This window comes from Phalacrocorax aristotelis, chromosome 2 (genome assembly GCF_949628215.1).
Source record: "Phalacrocorax aristotelis chromosome 2, bGulAri2.1, whole genome shotgun sequence".
Lineage (NCBI taxonomy): Eukaryota > Metazoa > Chordata > Aves > Suliformes > Phalacrocoracidae > Phalacrocorax > Phalacrocorax aristotelis.
Window position 1 is genome coordinate 100,106,005 of NC_134277.1, and position 13,264 is coordinate 100,119,268.

A 13,264-nucleotide genomic window follows, 5' to 3' on the forward strand; every position below is an offset into this window, starting at 1 on the left:
TGTTAGAGCTCCTGGCAAGGCACACAAAGGAATGGTGTGTGGTGTCACAAGTACACATTGCCACAAATTATCATCTTCCTTGTTATATTCCTATGACAAGATTCTACATGTGCAGTCCTGTACTATTGTAAGACTATTTTCTGTGGAGCTTTCTGACATTTTTCTGTCATTTTGGAAATAATCTTTGCATTTTCCTTTTTCACAGAAAATGTTGCTTCCTATCTAAGCATACATGACATGCAATCTTTAGTTATGATGATAATAAAAGATATCACCAATTGATTGAATCAGCAGTTTATATCCTGTTTAGTAGTGCTGATTTATCACCATAATTTAGCTTTCTAGAAAAGGTACAGGAAATACAGGTGATATCTGCCATATATAAAAAACTCTTCCTCAAGACTAGTTTTGCAGCAACAGGAGCAGATTTAAATTTCCAGGGATCATTAATAAATTACTTGTACAAGGCATGGTGCAGAAGCCTAGGAAAATTAAGCTAATCTCTCTGGTGCTCAATAAGCTAATTTTCCCCATTTGCAAACATGAATCAGTTGTCTTAGCAGATGACATTTTATTAAAGGGAGATTACTCTGTTACCTAAGGCTTTTGTTTTTTTTTTCTTTTTCCCCTTCAATGTGTAGTACTCCACGCACACAGTGTGTAACCTTGTTTCACAACCTTCTCTTCGGAGAGGCAAGTGGTGAGAGTGACGCTTCATTCTCAACTCGGGATTGACAAATCCAGATGCTCTGGCACCTCCCGCCACATGTCAGGAGCCTCCTTTGAGCTGCTGGGGTGTTTGTGGTGGCAGATGCTCCCAATCCTCTAGCCACTCTGCTCCACGGGCCGGCCTCTGCTTTATGAGGAGAGTGTGGTTTCCTGCCCTACTAGGTTTATAGACCTACAATAACTTTGCTAAGGGTTTCCGTTATTGATTTACTTCAGATAATGCAGTCCTCTTAAACACATGTGACTCTAAAACAGGCCTGTTGCCTTAGGTTAGGGTGACCCTGCTTACCCCAGGTATAGTTCTGTGCTTTTAATTTAACCAGGCTTCTGTACTTTTGCCTTCCCTTCCCTCTGGAGATTTTGGGACTGCAGAGTGTCTTCAGCCTGCCAGCTTCCAGTCTCCAGACTTCTATATGGAACATATACACTCTATATACAATAGTGTCCTGTCCTTTTCTAATTTTGTTTCGGCTCTCTAATATCCATCTGCTCTTACATAACTCCTAGTCTTTCCCATTGATTGCCGTAGTGTTGCATCCCATTTTCTTAAATGAATGCTAGAGCTTACCATCTTCCCATTCCCACTTCTGTACTGTGGTTTGTTATTTTTTTAAAGGGAATGCCTGTTACTTCCCTAAAATGGGAACATGCTTGCTTTAACTTGAAAGCAGTTTAGATTGATTTTGGTTTAATCTACTACACCCGATTTCAGCTTCTACTCCCCTTGTGTAGAATTGTTCATTTCTACGTTTTGCTTTAACTTTTTTTTCCACCTCACTCTATCTAGCGTTGCTCACAACCCTCCCATGAAACTGTATGGATTTGCAACAAAATTAATGTTTCCTGTTTCAAAAAGTATCATCATTCTGGAGAAAGTTTAATTTATCAAAACGTATACCTAACCCCAAAACCTCCTTAGTAAAATCCTTCTGTATATTTTTCAGTTTTTCAGCAAAGTCCACCAGTTCAAATTGCTTAACCTGGCCATCTGTCATATTAGGCTGAAGCATTTCTCATAACAGTTGTTTAACATTGTCTCCCCTCCATTATTAAAATCTACTTTCACTCTCAGTGTGAAGCCAAAGAAATTCTCTTGACTTCTGTGGAATAATGTTTGCTTGGTTTTGTTTTGGGTTTTTTTGTTGGTTTTGTTTTTGGGGTTTTTTTTTAATCTGACAGTAAAATTTGCCTCACTGGCTTTTTCAATTTTGGGTAATTTCCAAGCTTTTTTTTTTTTTTTTTAAGTACAAAAAAATCCTACATTCTATGGCCTCAAAACTCTTTACCATAAGACACTCTTTTTCACACATAGTGCTATTGGGTCCTTTCTGCATCATCTTTAATGTTTTGCTGTTTTTCTACTTCACACCATTTCCTTAATTCTTTTGCTTTGGATCCATTCCAGAACTGTTATTCATTGCTTCCTTTCTGTTCACATGGTGAGACAAAGCCATTAGCTGTGTTCCTGCTATGCTTCTCCATTGCTAGCAACGAAGCACAACTGCTCAGCTCACTCTTGAGACAGCCATATATTTTTATTTTTAAAAAAGTAGAATCTGCACTACTACTGATGTGAGTGTAGGCATACTGCAAAATGTCAGGATGGCCTACAGAGTTACAGTTACACCGGTGTAGTTAAATCTCATTACCTAAATCTGATTACACATTTGAAATCTGGGCTCTGAGGAAGTTGGTGGAAGTTTTGGCATTGTCTTCAGTGGGGTTGGGACTTTGAAATACTGGCTTGCAGCCACCCTTTATGGACCTCCTAGTTAGCTGTGCTTTTGCTCCCACATGGTCTGTGGGGTATACGATAGGGAGAATGCCACAGTAAGCTAAACATTGTAGGAGTAAATCAACTTCAGATAACATGAAAGCCCTTTTACACTGATTTCTTTCATGATGACTGCTGACTTGAATGTTTCCTAGGGTATTAACATTATTGCTTTTCTTTAATATGTGCAGACAAAACACATTCTGACGAAACTCTGCTAACTATAATGCATTTGTATAGTGATCACACAAGCGATCGGAAACATTTAAAAGGTCAAAAACGCCGCATTTTAGCTGTTAAAGTCTTTAATTTTTGAATTGAGCAGACTTAATTGTGATGTTAAGGCAGCAGAACTTTTACTAAATTATTGCTTTTGTGAAGAAATAAACATTTGTTTTTCAATACTTCGGTCTATTTGGTTCTCAGTTTGTACTATAGTTAATATTCTTACTTGAATTGTAAATATTATGTTCTTTTCCATCTGAAAGTTCTAAACTCTGTTTCATCTCTGAAATCTCCATCTGAGTCATAGCTTATATATGTTTCCCTACATACACTCATTTTAAGTTCAGAAGCTGTTGCTCACAAATTGTATCAAATTGTAAGCAGATATTCTAAAGAAAGATTTCTGAGGGATGACCTGAGAAGTAGCTTCAGTTTTTCTGACAGTATTCAAACTGATATATGTATTATATATATATGAATAATTTTTTTTCTAGATCTACGTACCCATATGCACACAGTTTGTTTGCATATGCACGAATACCACACACACAATTATCATATATCACCTGGTATACGTCCACTGTGTCCTCCATTTTATAGCAATTTGAAAAAAACTTTTCTCCTGCCTTTCATGCCTTCCTGAAGTTTGGCTTTTGGCTATCACCTTTAGCAGTTACATAAAATAATTTTCTGTGAAAGAATGATGTCATACACCCCACAGGCATTTATTGATGAGTTATAATCCTGCTTGTAACTTTTTTATCTCTCACTCTTTCTCTATGCAGAGAGGCAGCTATGTAACACCTGTAACAAAATTTTTTTAGCAATGCATGAATATGCATGGGCTGAAAATACAAAAATGTGAAAAACAGTGCCTCTGTGGTTTGCAAAAAGTTATATGAACAGCAGAATTGCCATTCATCCAGATTTTTGACTAAATAACTAAAAGTTATAAGAAGAAATTCCCATAACAAAAAGCAGAATCACATCTTTATGGCTTTCAGTCCTGTAGAATGAAGTTAAGCAACTATGAAAAGTTTGCCATTTAATAGGTTCAAATTTCAAATCATCCATGAAAAAACAACTTTAGCTCTAAAATACAGAGGATTTATGTTCAGTTAATAAGGGCTGTACCATCTCAGTGCATATGAGGGTGGACAGTGTTGTGATCTTACTAGTTTTATCACATAGGCTAAAGATTTTGTTATGAATATTTTGCTGATATTTCTATATAACCATACTATATCACATACTTTTCCAGTAAGACTACATTGTGTCCATTTATTTATTAAAATGATATTTTCATTACCACTTTTCTAAAATATAATGATTTTTTTCTTCCTCCTTTTCCTTCCTTGTCCCTCTCAAAGCAGAATATTGACTGCTGGTAATTGTTGGGTTAAGTTCATTGCATGTCCCCAAACTCTCATAGGGATAATTTTGTGAAAAGTTAAATATTTTCAATGGCTTAACTTTTGTGAGAGAAAATAAAAAAGGGGGTGCTGTCATAATTATTTCAGGTTATTCATCCATCTTTCATGAGTGTTTTATTAAAATGGCAAAGTGATGCAGAATGAGACCAACCATGGTGTATGTGATGCTTGAAAGGCAGGCCTCTAAACATATCCAACATTCCATTGTTTGAGAATTGAGCGTGAAATTTTTCCATTTCATATTTTAGTAAAACCTGTCTGCAAAAAGAGGAATGTTCTTTTGTAATTCAGGTGTCATTAGTGTTACACATAAACGTGGCTTCACCTCATCTCATCTCACTTTACATGGCTGAGGAATCTAAGTTATGAGTCTTCTTCATCTTTCTTTAATCAGTGAAGAGAGGTAAGGTTTTGCTTCATTGTTTCCCAAGGAGATTTGGGCAATTAGGATACTAATTTAGGCACCTTGTGTAAGTCACTAATATGTCAAAGGATGGATCTGAATTGCCTTGCTTATATCACAGATCTTTGCCCTAAAGCCAGCTCACAGCTATAGAGATGGCTTACGTTACTAAGACTTTTTGTACTTTTGATCAGAATGATTTCCCATTCAATCTGTCAACCTGAGTTAGGTGAACCTTGCCAATGTTGCTTGTCACTACTGTTAACTTCAGCATTACTCTTTATTTCTTTCTTAAGGATCAATCAACTTAAATTCGATCCAAAACCATAATAACTTGAAAAGCAAGTCCTTTGCAGTCACCAGGCTGTAAGCAGCCAGGCCGCTGAGAGGCATACTTCTTCATCCTGGTTTTCTAGTCACATTTCCTCTCCTTTTCAGTCAGAGATAGAGGTCCTTATTTCCCCTTTCCTTATGCAGTAGGTGCATAATATTCAGCATTACAAGGCTAGGCAGAAAAGCTGGCTGGGTCTATCTGGCAGACCTTAACTCTTTTTCCCTTGAAACCAGCTCTTCACAGACTCACTGCTGATTGCTAAATGTTAAGAAGGGCTAAGTGAGCCATCCAATATGTTTTTGGAAAATCAAGACCACAATAGCACGGTACCTCGCAACATACTTTTTTCATAAAATCTAAGAAAAGAGCAGTTGGTATATTAAAAATATTTTATCTTAGAAATAGTTGGCAGTAGAAAGTCTTAAAAAATCTCCTCTAGCTACTGACTGCTGAAGAGAAAGAATCTTCTCTTTTTGAATGGTCCAGTTATGCACACTAAATTGGTTGGATTTCAGGGGTTTTAATTAAGAAAATAAACTGTATTCATGTTTAGGAGGTTATAACAATGCAATATGTTGTTTGAGAGTCTAAAATCAGACAGAGAATGAGTTCTTTCTCTGCCAGGCTAAATCTAGGTTTTATAAACTTGAAGAAAAAGCTGTTGTTTCAGATTAAAATTGTCTATTCTGAATCTCAGAAGAGGCTTTCTAGCCCAAATTTACCGAATGCTTGATTGAAGAAAATGTAAACTTAATAATATAGTTGGAAGTACTTATATAGGCTTGATCTCACCTATACTTTCTGACTCTACTGATTCTGAAAGACTTAACACAATTGTATTAGGGCCTATTTTTTGACATTCACACCAATTTACTTTAAATTGGTACTTCAAAAAACCCTCAACTGATATGCATGGCTGAAAAAAGTAGCTTGAGAAACACATTCCTACAAACCTAAAAAATACTGGAGGAAATAACCGCAAGTATCATCAGAATAGGAGCGTTTTCAGAAAGTGAACATGCAGCATTCCCTTTGTAATGCTGCCTGAAAATCATTCACAAATGTATAGAACAGAATACACAAAAATACGCTGCCTTTAACTTGGCAGAATTCACTAAAGTTTTCTGAATGTTTTTTGGTGTTAGCAGTTTTCCTCTTTTCTCTTGTTATAAGCATTCTCAAACCATATACAAATTCTGATGTTTTCAGATGCTTAGAATTAGCCACTGAGTCCCCTTTGATAACACAGATCACAGGGGGCTGCTTCAGTGGAGGAAACCGGGAGCCAGATAAAGTTCTGAGCTGCGTCCTTGCTGCCATACTTATTCCCGCTGTTTCTGGTACCTTTTCTATTACCTGAAGACAGGAAGAGGTGGTACTAGAGGTTGACTCTCTAATTCAATGATATATAGGAGTTTGAGAATATCCCCTTGGAACAATTCTCAACTTTTATGAAGACAACGTAGAAGGAAGTTGATGGGGAATTCATCACAGAGATTTACTCCCTTAGAGCTTCTTGCTCTGTGCAATGTGTAAGATACATGATCTGAAACAGAGGATTTTACACCATTGACTTTGAAGATTCCCTCATTTAATTTTGTAGCAGGTAATTTATAGAACTAAGGTATTTTTAAAATTCCCTTTGAAAATAAATGAGTAAATGGTCCTGGTAGGACTTCCAAGCTGTATGATGATGAAAATTCTCTACATGACCGCAGTGTGTGGATTGTGCCATGTTGCATTGAAAAGAGCAGTTTTTCTTCTGAATACTAGATGACCTATGGTGACTTTCTTTTCTTTCTTGTTGTTTGATTTTTTTCCAGCTTTCATTTGCAGCAACAACCCCAGAGTTGGCTGATAAGAAAAAATATCCTTATTTCTTCCGGACAGTGCCATCTGATAATGCAGTGAATCCAGCAATTTTGAAGTTACTCAAATATTATCAGTGGAAGAGAGTAGGAACTTTAACCCAGGATGTACAACGGTTCTCTGAGGTAAGATTTGCATAATTTCCAGGACATAAAGAGAGCTACTAGTATCAGACTCCCTAGTGCAAAAAAACCCCCTTTTTTTTTTTTTGTAGCAAAGATTCCTTTATACTCTTTGACTTGCAAAGTGTATGATTTTGAAGGAGGCTTTATCCTGACATTGGTTCACTTAAAAGAGAGAATAAATCTAATTTCATTGTGTTCTTTTTGTGCTCTGATTTATTATAAGCATCAGTCTGATAAGTCTGAATATTGAGGGACAAAATCAGATAAGTCTTTGGCTGAAAATACTGGAGGAGCTTACTGAGAAAGAAATGATTGAACCCCCCCGAATTGATAAGGTCACATACTATGAACCCACCCAGTCTTCTGAGTTTCTCCCTGAGCAATATTTTGGTCATAGAAATTGCAATAGATTACGGGCCAAGTGCCTTAAGCATGGTTTTAACAATAGAGTAGTTAAAAGAAACATCCTATAAGTTATCAATCAGAGCAAGACAAGGGAAAGAGTTGGCCCATGAATTGACAGAGAGGAAAAACTAATAGAGGCATGCCAGTTTTGTGTTTGATTTTTTTTTCTTCCTCAGCATTCATTAAAAAACAGGCTGACTGTGTTCTGAAGACTAGCATAATTAAAACTAGTGAAGGGGGGGTAAGAACAGGTTAGGGTATGCTTAGATGAGTCAGATATTTTCAAATTGTCTGGCACAATTAATTCACTCTGGAGTAACTAAGAAATCTTAGTCTTCCTTTATGAGCTTTGAGAATTAAAGGATAAAAAGTAAGTGAATTGTAGGGGGAGGAAAGAAGTTTTTATGTGTCTTTCCAAAAAACACATAAAGACCCAGGGAATTATACACTAGTCAGGCTAAACTTAATTCCTGGAAAGACACTTGAGCAGATAATCTGTTTGCAATCACTCAGAAGATAAAAAGATGCTAAACAATGGCCAAATGGATTTGACGAGAATAAATCATGTAAAGCAATCTAATTTCCCTCTGTGGCAAGATAACAGGTCTCCAGGAGATGGGGTAGGTGATAAATGTGATGTTATATGACTTACAAAAATGTTAAAGGTGTTCCTACAGAAAAGTAGGGAAACTTGATCTTGAGGAAGATACTGTAAGAGCAGTCTCTAACCAATATTCCTGCCACCAAGGTTAACTGACATCAGATCAGTTGAATATTTGTTTTTAAAACAAATGGTGAAGCAAAAAGTCACAAAAAAGTATGATATGCTTTATCGTTCTCTTACTTAGAATTATAATTCCAAAGAGTGGTTATCAGTGGTTCGCTGTCAAACAAGAAGGATGGGATGCTGTCAAGTGGTTTTCTCTGGAAAGAGATAAGGTTTTCTCTAGATAGTGGGATAGAAAAAAATGTTTATTAAATCTGTATTTGATACTTGGGAAAAGCTGGAAGCACTTTGCAGAGGACAGGATTAGGCTTCAGCATGATCTTGACAAGTAGAGAAAGTTTTTAATATAAATAATATGTAAGTGAAAAAGTGCAAAATGGCTGTCAAGGCAGCAGATCTCCAGAGAAAGAAACAGGAAGCAATACAATGAACGACCAACTGGGTAAGGTCAAGTAGGTCAAACTGCTTGGCCTATGGTAAAAAGTAGAAGGGAAGCAGAGTTCTCAGTTCACCACCCCCAATGTGATGCAATATTGATACTTAAGAGACACAGAGTAAACTTCAACACTACTTAGTGTTCATTAGATATAAGTTGGAACATCAGGTCTAGTATCATCTTCAAGAAGGAGGTAGATCAGAGTTGTCTATAAAAAAGTTCAGTAATCTAGAAACATTGAAACATGTTTTATGAGAAAGATTTAAAGTGGAAAATAGTAGAATAGACTGAGTAGGTTGTTGAACCTTCATTGTGGAGGGTTTGTTAAGACTAACCGAACACAACTTAGGGACTCTTGGTCTTCCTTTGGGACAGAGTGATGGACTTCATGTCTGTCAGGGTCACTTAAGAAATGGTAAAACTACAGCTTTCATGGGTTTGCTAGAGTGCTGCGCTTGAGTTCAAAGTCCTTCTGTTCCTCTTGAAGGATAAGCCAAAACCTTCTGTGTCAGACTGCAAACTCAGTTTGGTGTGATTCATTAAAGCCTTCAGGTAATGAAAGATCCAGTTAAAACTTCCTTGAATTCAGGTGATTTTTATAAAGCATGTTGAATCCTCAGTCTTTGAAATTATTAGAGTTCCATCCTGCCTTTTTCAGCTCCATGCAGGGTTTATCCCTTCCCTGTGTAGACGGTGAAAGCACAGGAAGTAACTAACTGGCAGCCCGGGAGCGGTGAGGGATGCGAGCCACCAGCAGCAGAGGGGGAGAATTTGCGATGGCCGGGCAGAGCCCAGCCCCACTGCCCACTGCAGAGGAGAAGGGCAGGCCCAGAGGTCAAGGACAGGCTCAGCCAAAGTTGCAGACCATCAGGCAAGTAAGCCCATGGCAATGAGGCAGGTCCAAGGCCAAGCTGGGAAGTCAGTCTGCGCGTCAGGGTCAGGTCTAGTGATTGCTGGGCAGGTCCATGGCAGAGACTGAAGACGCAGGACTAAAAGTGTTGGTGGAGATCCCAGAGGAGAGACTGCTAAGGCCTGTTAGTGACCTCCAGGTGCTGGTATAAGTCTATTCATATACTGAAACCATAATTTTCCCTCTAAAGGAACATCAGGCAAAACTATTTTTTTAAAGTAACAATTGTTGAGTAGCATCTAAAACTTACCTCTTTGTCGTAAAATGCCATTGAGTTTAGGATATGATTTTTCTTTTCTATGCTAAAAATGCATTACAAGCCACTAGACCAGAAGTAACTGAATGTCATCTCTGTTTACTCTCACATAAATAAAATAAGCAGAAATAAATTAATGGGGTCTTTGGAGAAGCCTGTATAGTAACTCGGCTGGTTTTACTCTTAGCAGCAAGAGAGAGACGTGCGCTCTCTCATTTTTTGATCTCCCAGAAAGTCTGCATCATTTTGACAGATCCCCCTACCCCCCTTTTTTTTTTAAATCTAGAACAATTTGCATATATATCTTAATTTCCTCCAGTTGTCCTTCTACCTAAACCCATGTGGGGATAGATATTGGCTTCTTGTTCATGTTATATGGAGAAAACCTCATACTCATGTAGTTTAGTCAACAAGAACTCTAATGGCATCTTTTCATCTGCCATCTAACTTCTGGTTTTTTGGGCTGATCACTTTATTCTTTAGCTGGATCACCATCTTCTGTCTCTTTGCACTTTGTACTATGGTCTTATATCCTGATAATTAAAGGTCACCTAACTTGTCCACAAGTTAGCTGCTCCTGAGTCATTAAGTTGTTTTTTAGTTTACCTTGCCTTGTGATGAGGCAGTTGTCTCAATTGCGTAGATTATCCGTCTTACTCCACTTTATCCCTGGAGGCCAAAATTACAGAGGATCTCTTGCTTCGATTTCAGCCATATCCCTTTGGATCTCTTCTTGCAGAGACTTTATGTTATCACCCATTTCCTTTTACTTGGTGGAGAAACTTCTATTTCTTATAAATTATTCTATTTCTTATTTCTATTTCTTCTTCTCCATGTCACAGAAAGAGACAAAAGGTAGGTAGAGTGGAGAAGGTTATGCCAGCATGGTCTCAGTTCTTGAAGTACATAGGCAATATCTATATATCTGATACTGCTAGCATGGCTTGAGGCTCCCTTTCTTGGCATTGCTTGGATCCCAGGGATTATGAGTTTCCAAGTGACCTGAATTCTATGGCTGCAAATAGCACAGCTCACTATTAGTATTCCTTTGTAAGTTATTCAGGTCTGTTCATGCAACTAGAAATGGCTCTTCCATTGGATTAATGTTAAAATTGTGTAAGTCATCTTGGTATAAGGGTAATTTACAAACTTCCTTAGTTCTGTTACTTAACTAGGACAAGTTCATACCCATTGTGCTTCTGTGTCCTAGATTTTGTGGATTGCTGCCCTGTTCTCATCCTCTGGGAGAAGATTCTGTTTCAAAAGTTAATAATTTTGTGGCAGAGGTTTATAAATGAGGTTACAAAATATATTCAGGATTTTCAGCTTTAAGTGTTTGCTATGGTATATAATCATAGGATAATTTAAGTTGGAAGAGACCTCGGGAGGTTGTGTGGTCCAACCTGCTGCTTAGAGCAAGGCTAGCTTTAATGTTTATCATCCCTGAAGAATTACAGCTGTTGCACGCAGAATTCTCAGAAAATTCCTGACCCTGTCCTTTTTCCAATTCCCAGGTGAGCTTTCAGCTGATTGGAGACGATGCAGCAATTGGTGCCTCCAATTTTGCTGCTGTCTAGCACTACCTTTTTGGGATTGTATTTTGAATTAGGCAAACCAAGTGATATTCCTGTGGTCTGTGTTTGCTGCGTTTCATGCTTTGGCATTGAGAGTCAGGAGAATGAGGTCATACTTAGCTATAAATTCCTCAAAACTATTGTGAGCCACCAGTATTGTAGAAGTTTTAAAGCCTTCAGAATATGACAGTCACACAGAAGAATGCGTGATCATGTACTGGTTTTCAGGTAATGCAGTATTCGCTAATCAGTAATTCTAGTTCATCTTACTTCAGTATTTTACTCTTCTTTTCTGTGTATTGGTCATTTTATTTATAGACATTTTCAAACTGGAAGTTGGCACTTCACTGCACTAAAAGGGATTCTGGCTTCCTTGTTTTGTGATAGGACACTCTCTCCAGTCTGTCTTCAGTTGCTCCTTTTTGCTTCCCTGTCATGTTAAAATTTAGTGAAACTGCACTTTAGCTTCACATTTGGTAGCATATTCATGGTATTTCTAGATTCCTTAAAATATATATTTTCCTCCCACTAAGTATCTTGTCTAGAATTGTTTTTAAAACAAGTTAAATTCCGATCACCTTAAGTGACTCTTTGTTTTTCTCTACTTCTTAATAGTCATTTATTTATGTGATTTCTCTGCTCCTTCCTGGAAATATTGAGAACTCCTACTGTAATTTTATCAGTGTAGGTGGTGTTTCAAAAAGGCAGAAGAAATGAGAAGTGTGCAGTAAGCTAATTAAATAGATTAACAATGTGTAAAAGAACAGATAAAATATTTTCTCTAGTGACTCTATCACAATATTCATTGAGTTTAATAACCTAGAAGTACCTTGGCGATAAAAACTAAAGTGAAACATCCCCTGTAAGTGGACAAAATAGTACTTTTTTGGCTGACATGATTAACGCTCTTAGGATTTCTTAAGGCTGTGCTGCATTTTGTACAGTGACATCCACTTCAAAAATCAGTGGGTCATCGGGGTCCATTTTACCTAAATTGAAAGCATTTAGCATCCATAAATGCCAGTTTTCATCCCAGGAAATACAATACTGGAAAAAATAAAATTGTTCCAAAGAAAAGCAGCTAGTAAACAAGCCTTCTCAATGTAGTATATGTCTGTTCCTGTAGAAAAAGCAAGGCAGAAGTCTTATTAATCTAGAGGTTTATTTATTGTAGCCGTGCTCACTCACTGTGGAGTCTGCAAGCTAGGATCTGAGTTAGTGGTCAGTTCTGAGAAGAATTCATTGGATAAGCGGATGCAATGAGTGAGATACTGAGGGGCTGAGAAAAGAAATTAGATATCTGGTGACCTTTCAAATTCACCCCGAAAACAAGCTTGAGGCACCATGTTTTGGTGACTGTAGGTATACGTTGTGCAGACTTCAAGGTGCAGTTGCGCTCTTTGACTTCCCAGGCTTGGCTTCTGAGGAAAGACAGAAGAGCAGAGATTTCCATTCTCCATCACAGTTGCCAAAAGGTTTTAGGGCAGCAAGAAAAATATTGCTTCTTCTCAAAGAATGAGCTTGGAAGCATCAAATAAACCAGGTAACAGCAATGTTTAAGCTGGAAGCTCTGAGTAGTACCCAGTGATTTCATCCTAGAAGGAGCCTTGTACATGCAACTTTGAGAGCAGAAAAGTAGAAAAGAGAGGCAGAAGATAAGACACGTGAGACACAGAAGGTGGTCAGAGAAAAATATGTGAAAAAGCAAGGAAAGAAGAGAATAGGAGCAGGATAACTGAGACATTATAAATGTCATTATTTAACTATGGAAATTCTTCAAACTATCTGTTCCTACTGTTTCTTATTTTTTCAAGGTGTCCTGTCTTCCTCATGTATTCTATCCATCTTCTTGTTTGTTTCCTGCACAATTTCATTCTTTCCACAAAGCCTTTCAGTTTCTTTTTACTGCTTCATATTTTCATCCCTAAAGAAAATTATAAGATCTCTGTCTGCTATGTCTTTCCTTTCCTGGTTCCACCCAGGAATTTGTCCCATTTCCTTGTGCTCACCTGCTTTTGCGGAAGGAGCAATCTTCTCCTAACATCGACTGCTATCGTTGAGAAA

The 13,264-nt window shown here is 37.6% G+C and overlaps 1 protein-coding gene across 1 annotated transcript in view; it reads left to right on the forward strand.

Annotated features, from left to right (window-relative positions):
• GABBR2 (gamma-aminobutyric acid type B receptor subunit 2) overlaps positions 1-13,264 on the forward strand; it is a 491,071-nt gene that overhangs the window by 185,527 nt on the left and 292,280 nt on the right. The window contains exon 3 of the mRNA XM_075084470.1: positions 6,722-6,892. Coding sequence (XP_074940571.1) covers positions 6,722-6,892 — 171 coding nt within the window. The remainder of the gene's footprint in view (positions 1-6,721; positions 6,893-13,264) is intronic.